The following is a 16,319-nucleotide window of genomic DNA, read 5'->3' on the forward strand; positions in this document are numbered from 1 at the left end:
TTCTGTTTGTATCAGAGAGAGTCACACATTAACCTGGACCCAGAACTTCTCAGCATCATTGTGCCAAGCTATGGAATTCAGTGTGGTGAGATCAGAGGCATAGGGGGGCAAAATGGTGGCTGCCCCTGCAGCCCCCCACTTACATCAGTTCCTCTGTCCTGCAGCCTGGTGGAAACTACCCAGGAGCATGGTCTCCTGGGAAGTGTAGGTCCCACCAGGCTGCAGGACAGAGGAACTGAGGGGGAAGAAAGGGAGGAACTAAGGTAAGTGGGGGGTGAGGGGGGAAGGGGGTGGGGGTGATTTTCCGCTCTCACCGGTGCTTGCCTGGTGCACAGTGCACTCTCCCATCCCCTTATAGCTCCGCCATTGGTGAGATTCCTGTTAGGGTCACCAGTTTACATCTGTTCCCCATTTTGGAGAGCAAAGAACACAATTATATGGGCTCAGTTTGTTAATGGTATAGGTTCTTGAACAGTAGGTCTAAGAATTTGCTTTCTATTATTTTGGTAATGTTCTCACTGTTCCACCCTTGAGAAACAGATAGTTGATGAAGACATGGGCAATAAGCTGAACACAGTTTGAAACAATTATTCTTCAGGAAATGGCATTCAATGCTCTTAGGTTTCTACATCACACCTTTAGAGGAAATGAATTAAATAGCTTTAGTAGTTGCACAAGCTTCACTTGATTGGACATATATAGCCTTAAAACTCCTTAATTTCTTAGGGTTATGACAAAATCTTATCTTTTCGGAAAGTGCTTGGATAAGAATCTTAGAATTATTTTCTAAAGTTTTAGAAAATTAGACTAAGACTGACATGTATGCTTTTTATTTTTAAATTTAATTGACATGCTAGATTTTTGGTATTGTGATTCTTTGATAGTTGATCATTTCAAAAATGATCAGACTGCTTTTAAATAAAAAAATCTTAAACAATTGAGTGATGTTTGGCTGGAATACAAGATTTTCAGGTAACACCTGGAATAAGCAAACTTCTGATCTGTTTTTAGTCATAGAGCTAATTACCTGAAAGAGGTGAACTGTGAGAGAGAATATATGCAGAACTATGTTCTGACCTGAGTTGCCCAGACTAGCCTGCTCTCATCAGATCTTGGAAACTAAGAAGGGTCGGCCTGGTTAGTACTAAGATGGGAAGCCACTAAGGAAGTCTAGGATTGTTACACAAAGACAAACCACTTTGAAAAGTTTGCAATCACCGTAAGTAGGCTGTAACTTGACAGCATTTTCCCTGTGCTTTAGTGATTAATGCATTACTTTGGATCAGATATGAGGTCCTTTCCCTTTACAAATGAGAAGAGGGCCAAAGGAGGGACAGCATCTCTCACTCCCCATCTTACTGAAATGTCCAAATATATCAGGAATAAATAAGAAAGGGACCTGCAACGAATCATGGGGCAAGTATGGGCAGCCCCTCCTACCCCCCACCCCACTCTGGCTTTTTTTCTGTTATACCTTCTTGCACTTTTCTCACCCTCTTGCCTACATTGTGTTCCTCCTTTCTTATCCACTGACACAGGAAAGTAGGGGTGAAAAACTGGTTTCTGTGGAAAACAAGCTGTAGCTTTATTGTCGCCTTTGCACCAGAATGGTGTGGTGGTTAAGAGTGGCAGACTCTTAATCTGGAGAATCAACTGTGATTTTCCACTCCTCCACATGAGCCACAGACTTTTATCTGGTGAACCAGGTTTGTTTTTCCACTCCTCCATGTGAAGCCTGTTGGGTGACCTTGCACTAATCACAATTCTCTCAGAACTCTCTCAGCCACATGTACCTCACTAGATGTCTGTTGTGGGGAGAAGAGGGAAAGGAATTTGTAGGCTGCTTTGGGACTCCTTACAGTTAAGAAAAGCAAGATATGAATCCAAACTCCTCCTAGTGGCTGCTGCCACCCCATTGCCACTTTTGAACAACATCTTGGGTTACTACAGTGCTTCAGCCCATTTTGAAACAAAGATTTCCCCACAACCTAGCACATTCTTCCAGGTTTACACCCTGGCCTGGAGGTCCTGTTGGGTGCATTTTTTTTAAATCTGTGAGGGCTGGAACACAAAATACTATTAGATAAATAGGCTCAAACTAATCCCATTTGTGACATGCTTTGAAATATAACCCTGCCAACCCTGCCTGGCAATTTCCTATGATAATAGAGGTTTCCCAGCATTCGCTCCCAACTTATACTAGGATCCTTGCTGTCAGTCAACAGACACTTTTATAAATTTCAGCCTCTCCAGGATCAGATAGATGAGTGAGGTACTGGCTCTTTGAGGGTGCCTTTCAGGGTTTGTATCCCATCACAATGCATTGAACACCAATAGGAAACACTAGGGGAAAAGGTATACAAATCAGAGATTTGCTTCTCTCCAGGTGCTCTGGAGGCAGTCCACTGCAGAGTTTGCTTCCTCTGGGCTCTAATCTGGAGATCTGTATTTGATTGCTCACTCCTTGACACAAGCAGCAGACTTCTTATTTGGTGAACCAGGTTTGTTTCCCTGATCCTCCACATGAAGCTTGCTGGGTGGCCTCAGGCTAGTCATAGTTCTCTCAAAACTTTCTCAGCCCTATCTACCTCACAAGGTGTCTGTTTTGTGGCAAGGAAGGGAAAGGAATTTGTAAGTCACTTTGAGACTTTTTACAGGAGAGAAAGGTGGGGTATAAATCCAAACTCTTCTTCATGGCCCAATTGCAGTGTTTTTTAAGGAGGTACATGGTGCCAAGCATCAGAAGAATGCACCTCAAAGCAAAGGACTGTCTCAGGCTCACTCAAGGTAAAGGTACAGGAACTGGACCATTATTAAAAAACTCCTAATTTTATAGTACTGTAGCAGACCATTCCCATGCAATGGTTATATGGTGGGGGTGGAAAGTACCATCTAGTCACAGTTGAGTTATGGTGACCCCATAGGGTTTTCAAGGTGAGAGACATTGGGAGATAGTTTGCCAATGCCTACCTCCATATAGGCTGAGAGAGGACTCAGAGAACTGTGACAGGCCAAATGTGTGGAGGTAGGGAATTGCACCCAGCTCTCCAGACTGCAGTCTGCTGGTCTTAACCACTACTCCACTCATGGGCATGTAGTGATAGCAATAGTTCCACCTGTGTTCTTGCAGCCCGAAAGATGGCCATTCAAACCACATATACTGAATTAAGCACAGTTGAATGCAGTTCTTCACAGGTTATTTATAGGAGAGGGGTTTGTGTGGGAATGGGTAGAGCTGTGCAGGGTTGTGAGTAGCAATTCCCCTTTGAGTAGTTGTGGTGAGTTTTCTGGGCTGTGTGGCTGGTGGATCCAGTTGACACAGTGTGTAACAGACTTCCCTCTGTGATACACCTCTGAAGATGCCAGCCACAGATGCAGACGAAAATGTTAGGAACAAGATCCACCAGACCAGGGCCACACAGTCCAGAAAACCCACCACAACCAGTTGAGTCCGGTCATGAAAGCCCCCTCAAGTAACTCTATAACTCCACACACACCTTCCTTCAGTGGTACCTGGTACCACTACTCTGGTTCAAGGCTAACTGGGGAGGGTCCAGAGCATTGTCCCTGGTTCAGTGGCAGCCCACTCCTGAGATAGAGCTCACCCTGCTCTATGGCCAATTAAATTATATTAAAGAAATGGCATAGGGATGCATGGGATTATGCCCAGTCTTCCATTTACAAATGGTCTTTGGATAATCAAAAAGTGGACAAAAGGGTTCCTTGGTCCAAGTCTTCTTATAGTTCCTCAGATACTAATATTTCTGAATTAGGCACAGCAGCCTCTGTGACAGGTGATGAAAGATCAGCCTCTAAAAGAATGAATTACAGCCACTCAAGGAAAACTTTTTTCTATGGACAAACAATGGTCTGAGTAAAATAATGGTTGTGAAAATGGAGAAGAAATTAGGATCGCCAATGACAAGTTGCAGAATTTCTGGTGATTTGGGGGAGGGCAGAATTGAGGAGGGGAAGCAGCTTATCTCCAACGCAGCCCTCTTCAAAACATTTCAACATTAAAATAGTTTAGATGTTCAAACAGTAGAGATTTAAAATATTTAAACAGTTCAATATAAATATTTAAATGCACATAATACAACCGGAAAATAGAAAGGTCAGACCCAGTTTATTGGCCTGAATACCTAAGAATGAACCCCCATGAAAAGTGGCAATCTACCTTTAAATACCAGCTGCTGGGTTAAACAAGACAGGCCATCACACTCTTTAAAAGCAGGGATTGAGGGAAGGACCTCTTCCCCTCCCCAATAAGAAACTGTATTATATTCTCCTACCTCCAACTTTGCACAGAGGTGGGATCCAGCAGGTTCTCACCAGTTCCCAAGAGTGGGTTACTAATTATTTGTGTGTGCCGAGAGGGGGTTACTAATTGGGTCTGCTTTTCCGTTAGAAATTCCATTAGGTCCAAAAATCATAAAGTCCTGTTGTTTCCTATGTGGCTGGTTAGCGAAGGTAGAAAATGGGAGATAATTCTTCCTGTTGGGCTGTTTTAAAAACATGTTTTAGAAATATGGTAAAGTTCCTTGTTTAAGGAAAGTATGCTTATTGTGATTTCTAGAAACAAAATTAAGTATTTGAAAGTATTGGCATTTCGACAGGCAGTCACTCAGAGTGGAGAAGTAGTTGTTTTGGTTGACAGTAAACGATAGGACTTGCTATAATGAGTTTAAATTATGGACAGAAAGATACCAGCTGGAAAATAGGAACTTTTTTTTACAGTAAGAGTTTTTTACAGTAACAGAGAAATTATTAATGCTCCACCCTGGAATGCCCGGCCACGCCCCCGTCATGCCCCGCCCAGCCCCATTGGTGCTACGCCAATGCAAAGTCAGGCTCAGCTTGTGGGCAAGTGTTTCATTGGGAACAAATAGCATTGATTCTGGTGGGTTTTCTGGGTTCCCACTACCACACAGCCCGGAAAACCCACCAGAACCAGTTGAATCCGGCTGTGAAATCCTTCGACAATAAATAGCATTGAGTTTTCCAAGGGACTTACTCCCCCCCCCCCCATGTCTAGTGTGCAACCATATGGGTAGGGATGCCAGCCTCCAGGTGGGACATGGAGATTCCCCGGAATGACAGCTCACCTCCAACTTAGATAAGTTTCCTTGGAGAAAACAAAACCCCAGATACTTGAGGGGGTGGACTCTGTGGCTCTGTGCTTCACCGAGGTCCCTGTCCTCCCAAGACTCCATTCCAAATCACCAGAAGTTTACCAACCTGGATCAGGCAACCATTCCCAAGTCCTCCTGAGCAACAGGCCAGGGATGGGGGCATAATCTGGTGCCTCTTTCTTTACCAAATAATCTGGTGCCTCTTTCTTTACCAAATATCAAGCCAACATATGAGTTTTAAGTAGCTTTATTTGCAAAGAAAGGGGAGCTGTCCACACATGGGCAGACCTCGCCAAAATAGCATATCCACAGCATATTTATTCCCTTCTTCTGAATACGCCACACCCTCTCTGTTCCCACATTGGCTAAGCCTCTAAGGGGTATGTAGAGTCACACCTTCCCATGTTCTTCCTGTATGTTCATTATAATAGTTTGTCATCAGAGCAGGAGAATTTAATATGCATTAGCCTATTAGGCACGCCCAATACGTACAATCTGATACACGCCTTGCCCTTCAGCCTAGTCATTCAGCCGTCTTATCTTGTCCAGCCACAAGCATCCTCCCTTATGACTCATTTCATTCCCAGTAGAAAACACATTTCTCCTTCATCACAATAAGATTGCCAGAGCAAGTTGGGAAACTCATGGAGATTTCAGGATGGAGCCTGGGGATGACAGGGATTTCAGTGGGGTACAATCCCATAGGATCCACTTTCCAAAACATTCATTTTCTCCAGGAAAACTGTTCTCTATAGTCTGGAGCTGAGTTGTAATTCTGGAGATGGGCATTTCTACGTTAGTGTCGGGATCCGTACATGCAATTCATTCAGTTATTTGTTGGTTACTGGGAACCTAAGTAACCCTCATGTAACCCAGCTTGTTGTGCTACATTCCCAACCACTGGCGTAATGCCCATTGGGCAAGGTGGGCAGCTGCCCAGGGCATCACCTTGAGGGGGGCATCAAAATGCTGGGTTCGTTTTTGGGTATTTTAGTGGTTTTCCATTTTTGGCCTGCAGGGGGGAGGCAGCGGTTTTTAGGTTAAGTGGCATCCAAAAAATTTCATGCGTATCTTCAGGAGGCTGTCCCATGCTACCCCCAGGTTTTGGTGAGGAGTCATTCAGGGAGTCCAAAGTTATAGACTCCCAAAGGGGGTGCCCCTATCCCCCATTGTTTCAAATGGGAGCTAATAGGAGATGGGGGCTAGTTTTGAGGGTCCATAACTTTGGCCCCCCTGAACCAAACTGCACCAAACTTGGGGGGTATCATTAGGGAAGTCTCCTGATGAGACCCTGAAAGTTTTGAGACTGTGCCTTCAGAAATGTGCCTCCCCACAGCCTGCAACCCCCATTGACATCAATGCAGAAAATTCAATGCAGAACAACGATTCTTGGGCAAATTTCTAGGATGTTCCTGAAGGGGGTGCATTTTTGGATGTATCGGCATCAAAATTTCAGGGTATCATCTGGAGATGATGGCACCCCCCACATTTGGTGCAGTTTGGTTCAGGGGGTCCAAAGTTATGGACCCTCAAAGGGTAGCCCCCATCTCCTTAGCAAAGAATGGGGGATGGGGCACCCCCTTTGAGGTAACTTTGGACCCCCTAAACCAAACCTCACCAAACTTGGGGGGTAGCATAAGGACAGTTTTCAGATGATATGCTGAAATTGTGGTGCTGATATGTCTAAAAATGCACCCCCTGCAGGCACCAATGTCCTGGTGCCAAAAAAAAATTGGTCGTGGTGGAGTGGCTGCCCATGGGGGGGGGGGGCATCCAACTCAGGTTTTGCCCAGGGCTACAGTTTGCCCAGGGCTGCCTCGTTACGCCCCTGTTCCCAACTGCTGCGGTGCTGCAACAGTTACATCAACAAATTTCCTTTTCCTAGAGGGGAAGGGGTGTGTGTGGAAATGAACGGTGGAGGTATGTGAATAACGGGTGCACCTTCCTGTCCTACATTTTTCTCCTCTCTCCCCTTTTGTTTTGCAAAATGGGTTTTTGAAATTTCTTGCCAAGGAGCAATGCAGAACAGTGTGCGACGGGTGCACTTAAAGGTCAGTGGAGGGAAGAGGAGGACGGGAGATATGGGGGATCCTGGCCCCTGGGAAAGGGAGAATGGAAATGGTGCGTGCGTGTGCGCGCGCGCGCGGAGGGCGGGGGACATCAGAAAGAAAGACTCCATCTTCCCAGAACGCACGCAGCGCAGCGTACGAGAGGCTCCTCCTGTAACTGTGACCTGCAGGGATCTTCCCACCCCAGTTCAGAAGATTTCCTTCTCCGATCAGCAAATCAAATTGCAATTCATTAAATTAAATTGCAAAGAAGGATATTGAAGAGATAGAAAAAGTGCAGAGAAGGGCAACGAGGATGATTGAGGGACTGGAGCACCTTCCTTATGAGGAGAGGCTGCAGCGTTTGGGACTCTTTAGTTTGGAGAGGAGACGTCTGAGGGGGGATATGATTGAAGTCTATAAAATTATGCATGGGGTAGAAAATGTTGACAGAGAGAAATTTTTCTCTCTTTCTCACAATACTAGAACCAGGGGCATCCATTGTAGAAAAAGGGCCGGGGAAGAATTAGGACTAATAAAAGGAAACACTTGAGCATGCAACCTGTGATTGGTGTTTGGAATATGCTGCCACAGGAGGTGGTGATGGCCACCAACCTGGATAGCTTTAAAAAGGGCTTGGACAGATTTATGGAGGAGAAGTCATCTATGGCTACCAATCTTGATCCTCCTTGATCTCAGATTGCAAATGCCTTAGCAGACCAGGTGCTCAGGAGCAGCAGCAGCAGGAGGCCATTGCTTTCACATCCTGCATGTGAGCTCCCAAAGGCACCTGGTGGGCCGCTGCGAGTAGCAGAGAGCTGGACTAGATGGACTCTGGTCTGATCCAGCAGGCTAGTTCTTATGTTCTTATGATCCCTGACTTTTGATACTTGTTCTTTAGAAGGGAAATTTCACTCAGTGCAGCTTGTCTTGTAGGGTTGTCAAGAACCTGGACTTTAAAAAAAAGCCCTTTTCCTTTCATGACCCAGCGTGGGCAATAATATCTCATCAAATCTCTATTGAAGGAGCAAGGACATCCCCCTCCGTCTGTTGGCAACCATGTGCTTCAGATTGCAGCGAGGGGAATGTCTTTTGAAGATGTCTGCACCCCAGTGTACATGTGTGTGGTTTAAAAAAAATTCCCTTCAAGTGCATAAGGGAAAAATGGGCTAGCACAGCCTATTTCTTGTTCTGCTAGTTCTCTGCTTGCCTGGAGCTTCGCCTCATATATAGTCGAGGGCAGCAACGGGGAGCCATTTGACCATTTTGGCTGACTTCCATTCTTCCCTTCCACTTTTCCCCCTTTTTTATTAAATTAGGACGGGAGGTAGTAAGTTGTTCCACTCTTGACTTAAGTTTTCAACGCCATGTGTATATTTATTATTAGATTATCCATTTTAGATTTTTATTTTATATGGCATTTTAAGTAATCGTGTGGTATAAGCATATTGTGAGCTGCACTGAGCCCACTTCAGCAGGAGAGAGTGGGGTATTGAATCACATAAATAATAAAAATACTAATATGGAGAACATTTTAAAACTGCATGTGTTGCCTGCAGTCTGGACTATTCTTCCTGTATAAATGATGCCAAAATCCCTGCCTATGGAAATGCTTAAGGGAATCATTCAGGTATGGCCCCCACCTTGTCCCCTCCCTCTGTTCTTTAGCAGAAGTATTTCTGGCCACAGAGCAGCCCATTGTGTGGCTAGAAAAGGGCTCCCCAACAAAACTCCAATGAATGCCATGGCACCAACTGACACCTTTTCTGGCACTCATCCATTTTTTAGGAGGTGGGTGGGGCCAGGTAGGTCTTTTCTCCAGCCAGATTTCTGATTGGTTATTGGAGATCTGACAGGCTGTGCCGATTTTTTAAAAAAGGCTGCTTTGGTGGTAATTTTGTTCCTGTCTTCACCTCCTGCAACAGCCATTTTGGTGCTGCGCCCACCCATCATGCTGTGTCAAAATTCCAAATGTGCCCACAGGCTCAAAAAGATTGGAGACCCCTGGGCTAGAAGCTTCACACAGAACTGCAGCATTTCTTTGTTTCTATCTCCCTTCCAGGACCGGCATTCCCCCAACAGCGGTGGAAAACTGTCAGCTTCAATACTACCCTAACTTGGGACTAGATTCATCTCACTAAGAAAGCTCCCCACCTTGTGTTGATATAGTTGAAAGAACCAAGCAAGTGGGTGGACTCCCTGCTCCCCCTCTCCATTGGCAAAACAGAACAGAGGACTGAGCTAAAAACGTTTCTTGTGTGCAGAAATGGCTGTAGGGCCTCTGGCCCCAGATATCCACCTTCAAGCTGTGCTAGATGATGCAACAGCACCAGAAATGAAATTGGAGGCAGAGGAGCCGGTGAGTCTTGAAATGAGGATTATATTAGAAGGTGCAGGGGACACCTCACCTGATGCGTGCAGTGGAACCACCATACAGCACCATACAGCAGTGCTGCAGCAAATTAAACAGGAACCAGTAGAGGTACTGTCATCACAGAAGTGGGAAGCTCAGTGGCAGGAATTCCTCAAAGCAGTGCGATACCCTCATCATGGGGAAGAGATCCCACAACTGCCACAGGCTGTACCATGGCCTGTTACAAATACTCCTTTGTCCTCCTTTGAGGGAGCTGTGGCCACCAGCCAGTGGACTAGAGAAGAAGAGACTGGATTCCCACCTGCGTTTAATGGGGTGGTCCAGCAAACTGGTGGCACTGTGGATGCCACAGGGGAGGAAGATTGCAGGCAAGCACAAGTCATCAAGACAGAAGATGGTGTTGGTTCTGAGAATCAATGCCTGTGCTTTAGGCAGCTCTGCTACCAGGAGGCCAAGGGACCTCGAGAAGTTTACCGACAACTCTGTGATCTCTGTCACCGGTGGCTGAAGCCTGAGAGACACACCAAGGAGCAGATCCTGGACTTGGTGATCCTGGAGCAGTTCTTGGCCATTCTGCCTCTGGAAATGAGGAACTGGGTGATGGAACAGGGATCGGAGAGCTGCTTATGTGCTGTGGCTAAAGCAGAAGATTTCCTTCTGCACCACCAAGAGTATGAGAAACAAGAACACCGGGTAAGAATGTATCCTGCTGCTGGTGAGAACCTGTTAAGCAAAACTAGGTGATTGCCTAGGGCTCCAAAGGGAAGGGAGGGTGCCAAAAGAGAATTGTGAGCAGCAATTCCAGTGCCGCTGCCTGGGTGTATGATGTGATTGTTGTCAGCACTGACTGCCAAGGTCCACACCCAACTCCAGAAGAAGAAGAGTTTGGATTTATATCCCCCCTTTCTCTCCTGTAGGAGACTCAAAGGGATTTAAAATCTCCTTGCCCTTCCCCCCTCACAACAAACACCCTGTGAGGTGGGTGGAGCTGAGAGAGCTCCGAAAGGTGACTCGCCCAAGGTCACCCAGCTGGCGTGTGTGGGAGGGCATAGGCTAATCTAAATTCCCCAGATAAGCCTCCACAACTCAAGCGGCAGAGCAGGGAATCAAATCCGGTTCCTCCAGATTAGAATGCATCTGCTCTTAACCACTAAGCCACTGCTGCTCCTCCTCTATGAATGAGGAAGAAAGATCAGGAAATTGTCAAAGTCCACCATTGTTGCCAGGGTTTGTGCCCACCTGGTGTGTGGGGTGGTGGCAGCTCCTTACCAGCCCATTTCTGTGCATACTCAGCCTTTCGCAGCAGGTTTGTCTCTGACCTAGGACCAGAAGCCCTTCAACCTGCCATGGAAGTTGTTGCTGAACAGTTGCTGTGTGCTAAATGATATGTCGTGGAATCTGCCTTGACTGGAACATTTGCTGATGTTTCAGGATCCAGGACAGTTCCAGGAAGAAGGCGTGACTTTGGTGGGGAAAGAAGGGGCATTACTGGAGGCTGCCCAGAGGGAGCTTAGCAGCAAGGTCAAACAGGAGAACAAAAGAGATGTCTATGTGCTAGGTAAGAAATGAGAGTGCCCTACCTTGATATGATCCCTTACCTTGATAGGCTGATCTGTCTGCCTAGATCTCTGCCATAGTAACAAGACTAGAACGCTATAACTAGAATCATAGAGTGTAAAGGGGCCAAACAGGCCATCTAGTCCATGCTCAATGCAGGATCAGCCTAGGCATCCCTGACAAGTGTTTGTCCAGCTGCTGCTGGAAGATTGCCTGTGAGGGGGAGCTCACCATCTCCCTAGGCTGCTGATTCCACTGCTGAACCACTCTGACTGTAATATTTTCCCCTCATGTTCAGCCGGTACCTTTTTAGTACACTAGTCTCTTCTCAAAATCAACTCAGAAACTCCCGTTTGTGCAGAATTCTGTGGCTCGGCCATTATCATGAGTTTGAAAGACCATGCAAATTATTTTTAATTGGTCAGGTGTTCTAGTGTTGTTGTTTTGTGCATGCTACCTTGGGAATCCTGATGGGGTGGAAAGATGGCATAATTTTGAAATAAATAAATAAAACATTACTCCCAGTTCACAGTCATTCCACTGGCTGCCCAACAGTTACTAGACTTGATTCAAGGTATCACCTGCAAAGCCCTTCCTGGCCTTGGTCCCTTATATTTGTAGGACCTTCTCTCCTGTGCTGTACATGCCCATGAAAAGAGATTCCACCTAAGCATCAGGAAGAATTTCTTGATGGTAAGGACTGTTCGACAGTGGAATACGCTGCCTTGGAGGGTAGTGCAGTCTCCTTCTTTGGAGGCTTTTAAACAGAGGCTAGATGGTCATCTGTCAGGACTGCTTTGAGTGTGTGTTCCTGCATGGCAAGGGGTGGGACTCAGCCCTTGTGGTCTCTTCCAACTCTATGATTCTATGTCTGTAGGGCTTCTGCAGCTGCCACCTTGCAAATGGGTCAAATAAATAATTACCCAAAGACATAGGCTCATGCCGCACATGCAGAATAATGCACTTTCAAACTGCTTTCAGTGCTCTTTGAAGCTGTGCGGAATAGCAAAATCCACTTGCAAACAGTTGTGAAAGTGGTTTGAAAACGCATTATTTTGCGTGTGCGGAAGGGGCCATAGTTTCTCCGTTGTGGCCCACGCTTTGTGGAATGGCTTTCCTGAGGAGCCCAGAAAAGTACCCAATTTCCTATCTTCCTGCAAACTACTGAGTTGTTCAAGAGGGCAGCTGAATAATTCAAGAAGGCTTTCCTACTCAGGCAATAAGGTAGCACTGCAAATAATGAATCACAAAATTACTTGAATTACTTTAGTCTGGAGAAGTGAAGGTTAAGGGGGGACATGATAGCTATGTTTAAATTTTTGAAGGGATGTCACATCGAAGAAGGAGCAAGCTTGTCTTCTGCTGCCTCAGATGCTAGGACGCGGAGTAATGGATTCAAGGAGCAGGAAAAGAGATTCCACCTAGACATTAGGAAGAACTTTCTGACTGTCTGGGCTGTTTGACAGTGGAATTCACTGCCTTGGAGAAATGGAGTCTCCTTCTTTGGACGTTTTTAAACAGAGGCTGGATGATTATATGTCAGGAGTGCTTTGATTGTGTGTTCCTGCATGGCAGGGGGTGGGACTTGATGGCTCTTGAGGTCTCTTCCAACTCTATGATTCTATGGATAAACAACTAGAGACTGTGGTCTATACTGTGGTTCCCAACCTTTTGGATTGATGACCTTACATGTCCAAATTCATGTTGTATGATGGTCTATACAGGGTTGATCCAAGGTGTTTTGGTACTCTAGGCCAACTGTGACCTTGACACCCATAAATTCCAACATTCCCTTTTCAGTAGATGTTTTTGATAAACCATCGAACATCACCCAAAAGGTGCAGCTGTCCCCACTCTGAATTCACATATGCGGAGCTAGCATGAAGCTTATTTTCAGAGGCTTCACAACCTATTTTTGGGTCCCAATCCATAGATTTGGAAATCTGGTCTATACTACTGTATATTGCTTATACTGCCTGTTGCTGTAAGGTAGGACCCTGCTACGTAATTTCTGCATTGTTTTATGTATCATGCTAATACTTATTTCTTTGCTTCGGTTCTCTTTTCAGATTTCTGATTGGTTTCAGATTACTACAATTAAGATTTTATTGAAGTGTTTATTAAATTTCCCACTCTTTTGATTGTATTAACTCATTCTTTGTAATCTGTCTGGAGTCCCAATGAGACAGGTAGACTATGAATAGCATAAATAATTTGCCTTTTATGCACTTAAGCATTTATTGAAACGTGTATATCTTGCCTTTCTTCTTAGTTCAAGGCAACTTACAATAATAATTACAACATCTCCAGCTAAAACCAAAAATAATATAGTAAACTCCAAATCTCTCTCTCTCCCATCCTTACAACATGCTGCCATTCAAACCCACTTGAAAGCTTTGGCAAACAGGCAGAATTTGTTGTGCCTCTGGAAGACCTCCAAGGAGGAGTTTCCCTCTCCTTTTCAGGGAGCCCAGTCCAGAAAGCCATATCCAGTTGACGATGGGAAAGGCCCTGGTCTCTTGTTTATAGACCAGACTGCCCTAAGTGGTGGGATAGCCAACTGATAGCTGTCTGACAAATGTAGCTTCTGGGTACTGGGGCAGGTTACCTGAAGGACCCTTTAATCCCATATAAATCTGCTCATTTATTAAGAGAAGGGCTGTCTCTCCATCCCATCAATATATTTGCTAGGGACCTAGAAGAGAGCCTTCTTGGTGGTGGCACCCAGATATTGGAATGTTCTTCCTATGGAAGCCTAGTGTGGTCTTTCCTTGTTATCTTTCCATTGCTAGATGTTATTATTTCAGGCGGTGTTTAACATCTAAATCTTAGCAAGCAGCGATTTAAGTTCTGTTGGCACATTTCATTGTAGTCTTGATTTTTTATGGTAATGTGTGATTTTATTGCATTTTATTGTGTTGTATTGGGTTTTATTATTGGTTTATTATATTATATAGTATTTTATTGTATTTTGTAAGCTGCCTTGAATATGTGCCATAGAAAGGCGGGTTATAACAACAACAATTACTACTACTACTACTACTAATAATAATAATAATCATAATAATAGTAATAATCATAATAATAATAAATAGGCATGCAGGGACACATAGATTTGAAGCAGCTGGCAGGATTCTAAAAAATGCCCTCCTGAACAGTGGTTTTCCATAGTTTGTGGAATGACAGACGCAAGTAAATAAAATTATTCCTCTATAGTATCCATATGAGAAGCTGAAATACCATTCTTTTTTAAAAAAAAACCGATAGAAAAAGTGGCTCCGTACTCTGTCCTTTTTTTCAAACATTTAGGCCGTTTCCGCACGGGCGGAATATGGCGGCCCGGGGACGGGAAAATCGCAGCCGCGCCGCCCGATCGGCGCGAAGCCGGCGTTTCCAGAGTGCGCTGGGAAGCGCACTTTTCCGGGAACGCCGGCTTGAAGCCGCTGCCGTGCGAACGGCAGCGGCTTCAAGGCGCCTCCCCCCCCCCTCACTCCCTTCCTGCACTTACCTTGTCCCCGGGCCTCCGGCGAGTCGCCAAGGCCTGGGGACACGCCCCCCTGCCCTGCAATGCAGGAGCAGGCGCGCCGGGCTGGGGGGGCGTGTCCTCAGGCCTCTGCGACATGCTGGAGGCCCGGGGACATGCCGGGTCGGCTGGGCGCCGGTGCTCCGCGGCGCCGGCTGCCCGGCTCTTTCTGGGACCGTCCATGCGTCGGGTCGGCGTCGGGTCGGCATCGGGTCGGCGTCGGAAATGCCGACCCGGCTGCTTCCGCATTCATGCGGAAACAGCCCTAGTTAATTGAATAGACTTAGTTTTTGCAGTGTATTCATGCCAATTTTCTTTCTCTATCCCAGCAGAAGACGGAGGGCAGAGAGAAAACAATGGGGAGTCCCATTGGGTCTCCTCATCAAGAGCTCTCAGTCAGGATTTGGCAGGTGGTGTCAGAAACCAGACCGGGCCTGATAAGCTTGAGGGCCACGATGTGAAGAATTGGAGAAATACATTCATCTCCTGTCAGGATGAAGACAGCGAAATTTTGGTCCAGCAAGGATTATCCCAGAGAAAGAGGCGGAACAAAGTGGCTGGACGTGAGAAGTTTTTCCATGATGAGTTCAACCTTAATGGGACACATGTTGGAGAGAAGCCACATGAATGCTCAGTCTGCAGGAAAGTATTCCGGCGGCGCTCAGACCTCAGCAGTCACCAGAGAACCCACACAGGAGAGAGGCCTTATTCATGTACAAACTGTGGGAAGCGGTTCAATCGGAGCACCAACCTCATCTCTCATCAGAGGATTCACACGGGGGAGAAACCATACAAGTGCACAGACTGTGGGAAAAACTTTTGTCACAAGTCTGGCCTGATCAGGCATTGGAGAACCCACACAGGGGAGAAACCATACACGTGTTCTGAGTGTGGAAAGAGCTTCAGCCAGAGGCAGCACCTTATCACACACCAGAGGAACCACACTGGAGAGAAGCCATTCACCTGCTGTGAGTGTGGGAAAAGTTTCAACCAGAGCCAACACCTTATAACTCATCAAAGGAACCATACAGGAGAGAAACCATTTGAGTGTCCACAGTGCAGCAAATCTTTCTGTGACAAGTCCACTCTGATGAGACATCAGAGGAGCCACCTCGGGAAGAAACCTTTCAAATGTTCTAAGTGTGACGAAAGTTTTTATCGGAGCAAACACCTCATCAGGCATCAAAGAATTCACATCCAACCATCTGTGGTCTAATTTCACAGGGTTCCCCTTCCCCCAAATCATGTATATAGACAATACTTGTGGCATGGGGGGAGTGGCACTGACTTTTCATTATGATAAGGAACAGAGGTTGGGTGCATTGTTTGCTGCACAGGTAGGAAGTAGTGTGGGGATCCTATAAGGCTGTTCTCTCATCCCATGGAACACAGCATTGGGCATAGTGCTTATGGATGGTGGACAGTTTGCCATAATGTGAAACCTTGGGGAAGCCACAAGCTTCCTCCTGTTGTTGTTGCAGTCTAATTAAAGGGATCCTCTTTCATGGAATCCATGGATCTGAGGTCCCCAATTGACTACAAAATGCTTGTGGCGAGAGGCAGACCTGACCACAAAATACCAGAGTGAGGTCATGCATAATTCTAAAAGTAACTCTTTAGCATTTCCAGCAGAAGCTCTGTTTTAACTGGATACCATTTAAAATAAACATATTATTCAAAAATAT

General features: G+C 45.8%; 2 protein-coding genes across 7 annotated transcripts in view; both read left to right on the forward strand.

Moving 5' to 3' along the window:
- LOC125428643 (zinc finger protein 883-like) overlaps positions 1 to 16,316 on the forward strand; it is a 28,208-nt gene extending 11,892 nt beyond the window's left edge. Inside the window, exon 6 of the mRNA XM_048489108.1 lies at positions 15,238 to 16,316. Coding sequence (XP_048345065.1) covers positions 15,238 to 15,850 — 613 coding nt within the window. The 3' untranslated portion in view covers positions 15,851 to 16,316. The remainder of the gene's footprint in view (positions 1 to 15,237) is intronic.
- Positions 1 to 16,319, forward strand: part of LOC125428526 (zinc finger protein 420-like) — an 815,993-nt gene that overhangs the window by 99,515 nt on the left and 700,159 nt on the right. The window lies entirely within an intron of this gene.

The sequence above is a fragment of the Sphaerodactylus townsendi genome, linkage group LG03, assembly GCF_021028975.2.
Source record: "Sphaerodactylus townsendi isolate TG3544 linkage group LG03, MPM_Stown_v2.3, whole genome shotgun sequence".
NCBI lineage: Eukaryota > Metazoa > Chordata > Lepidosauria > Squamata > Sphaerodactylidae > Sphaerodactylus > Sphaerodactylus townsendi.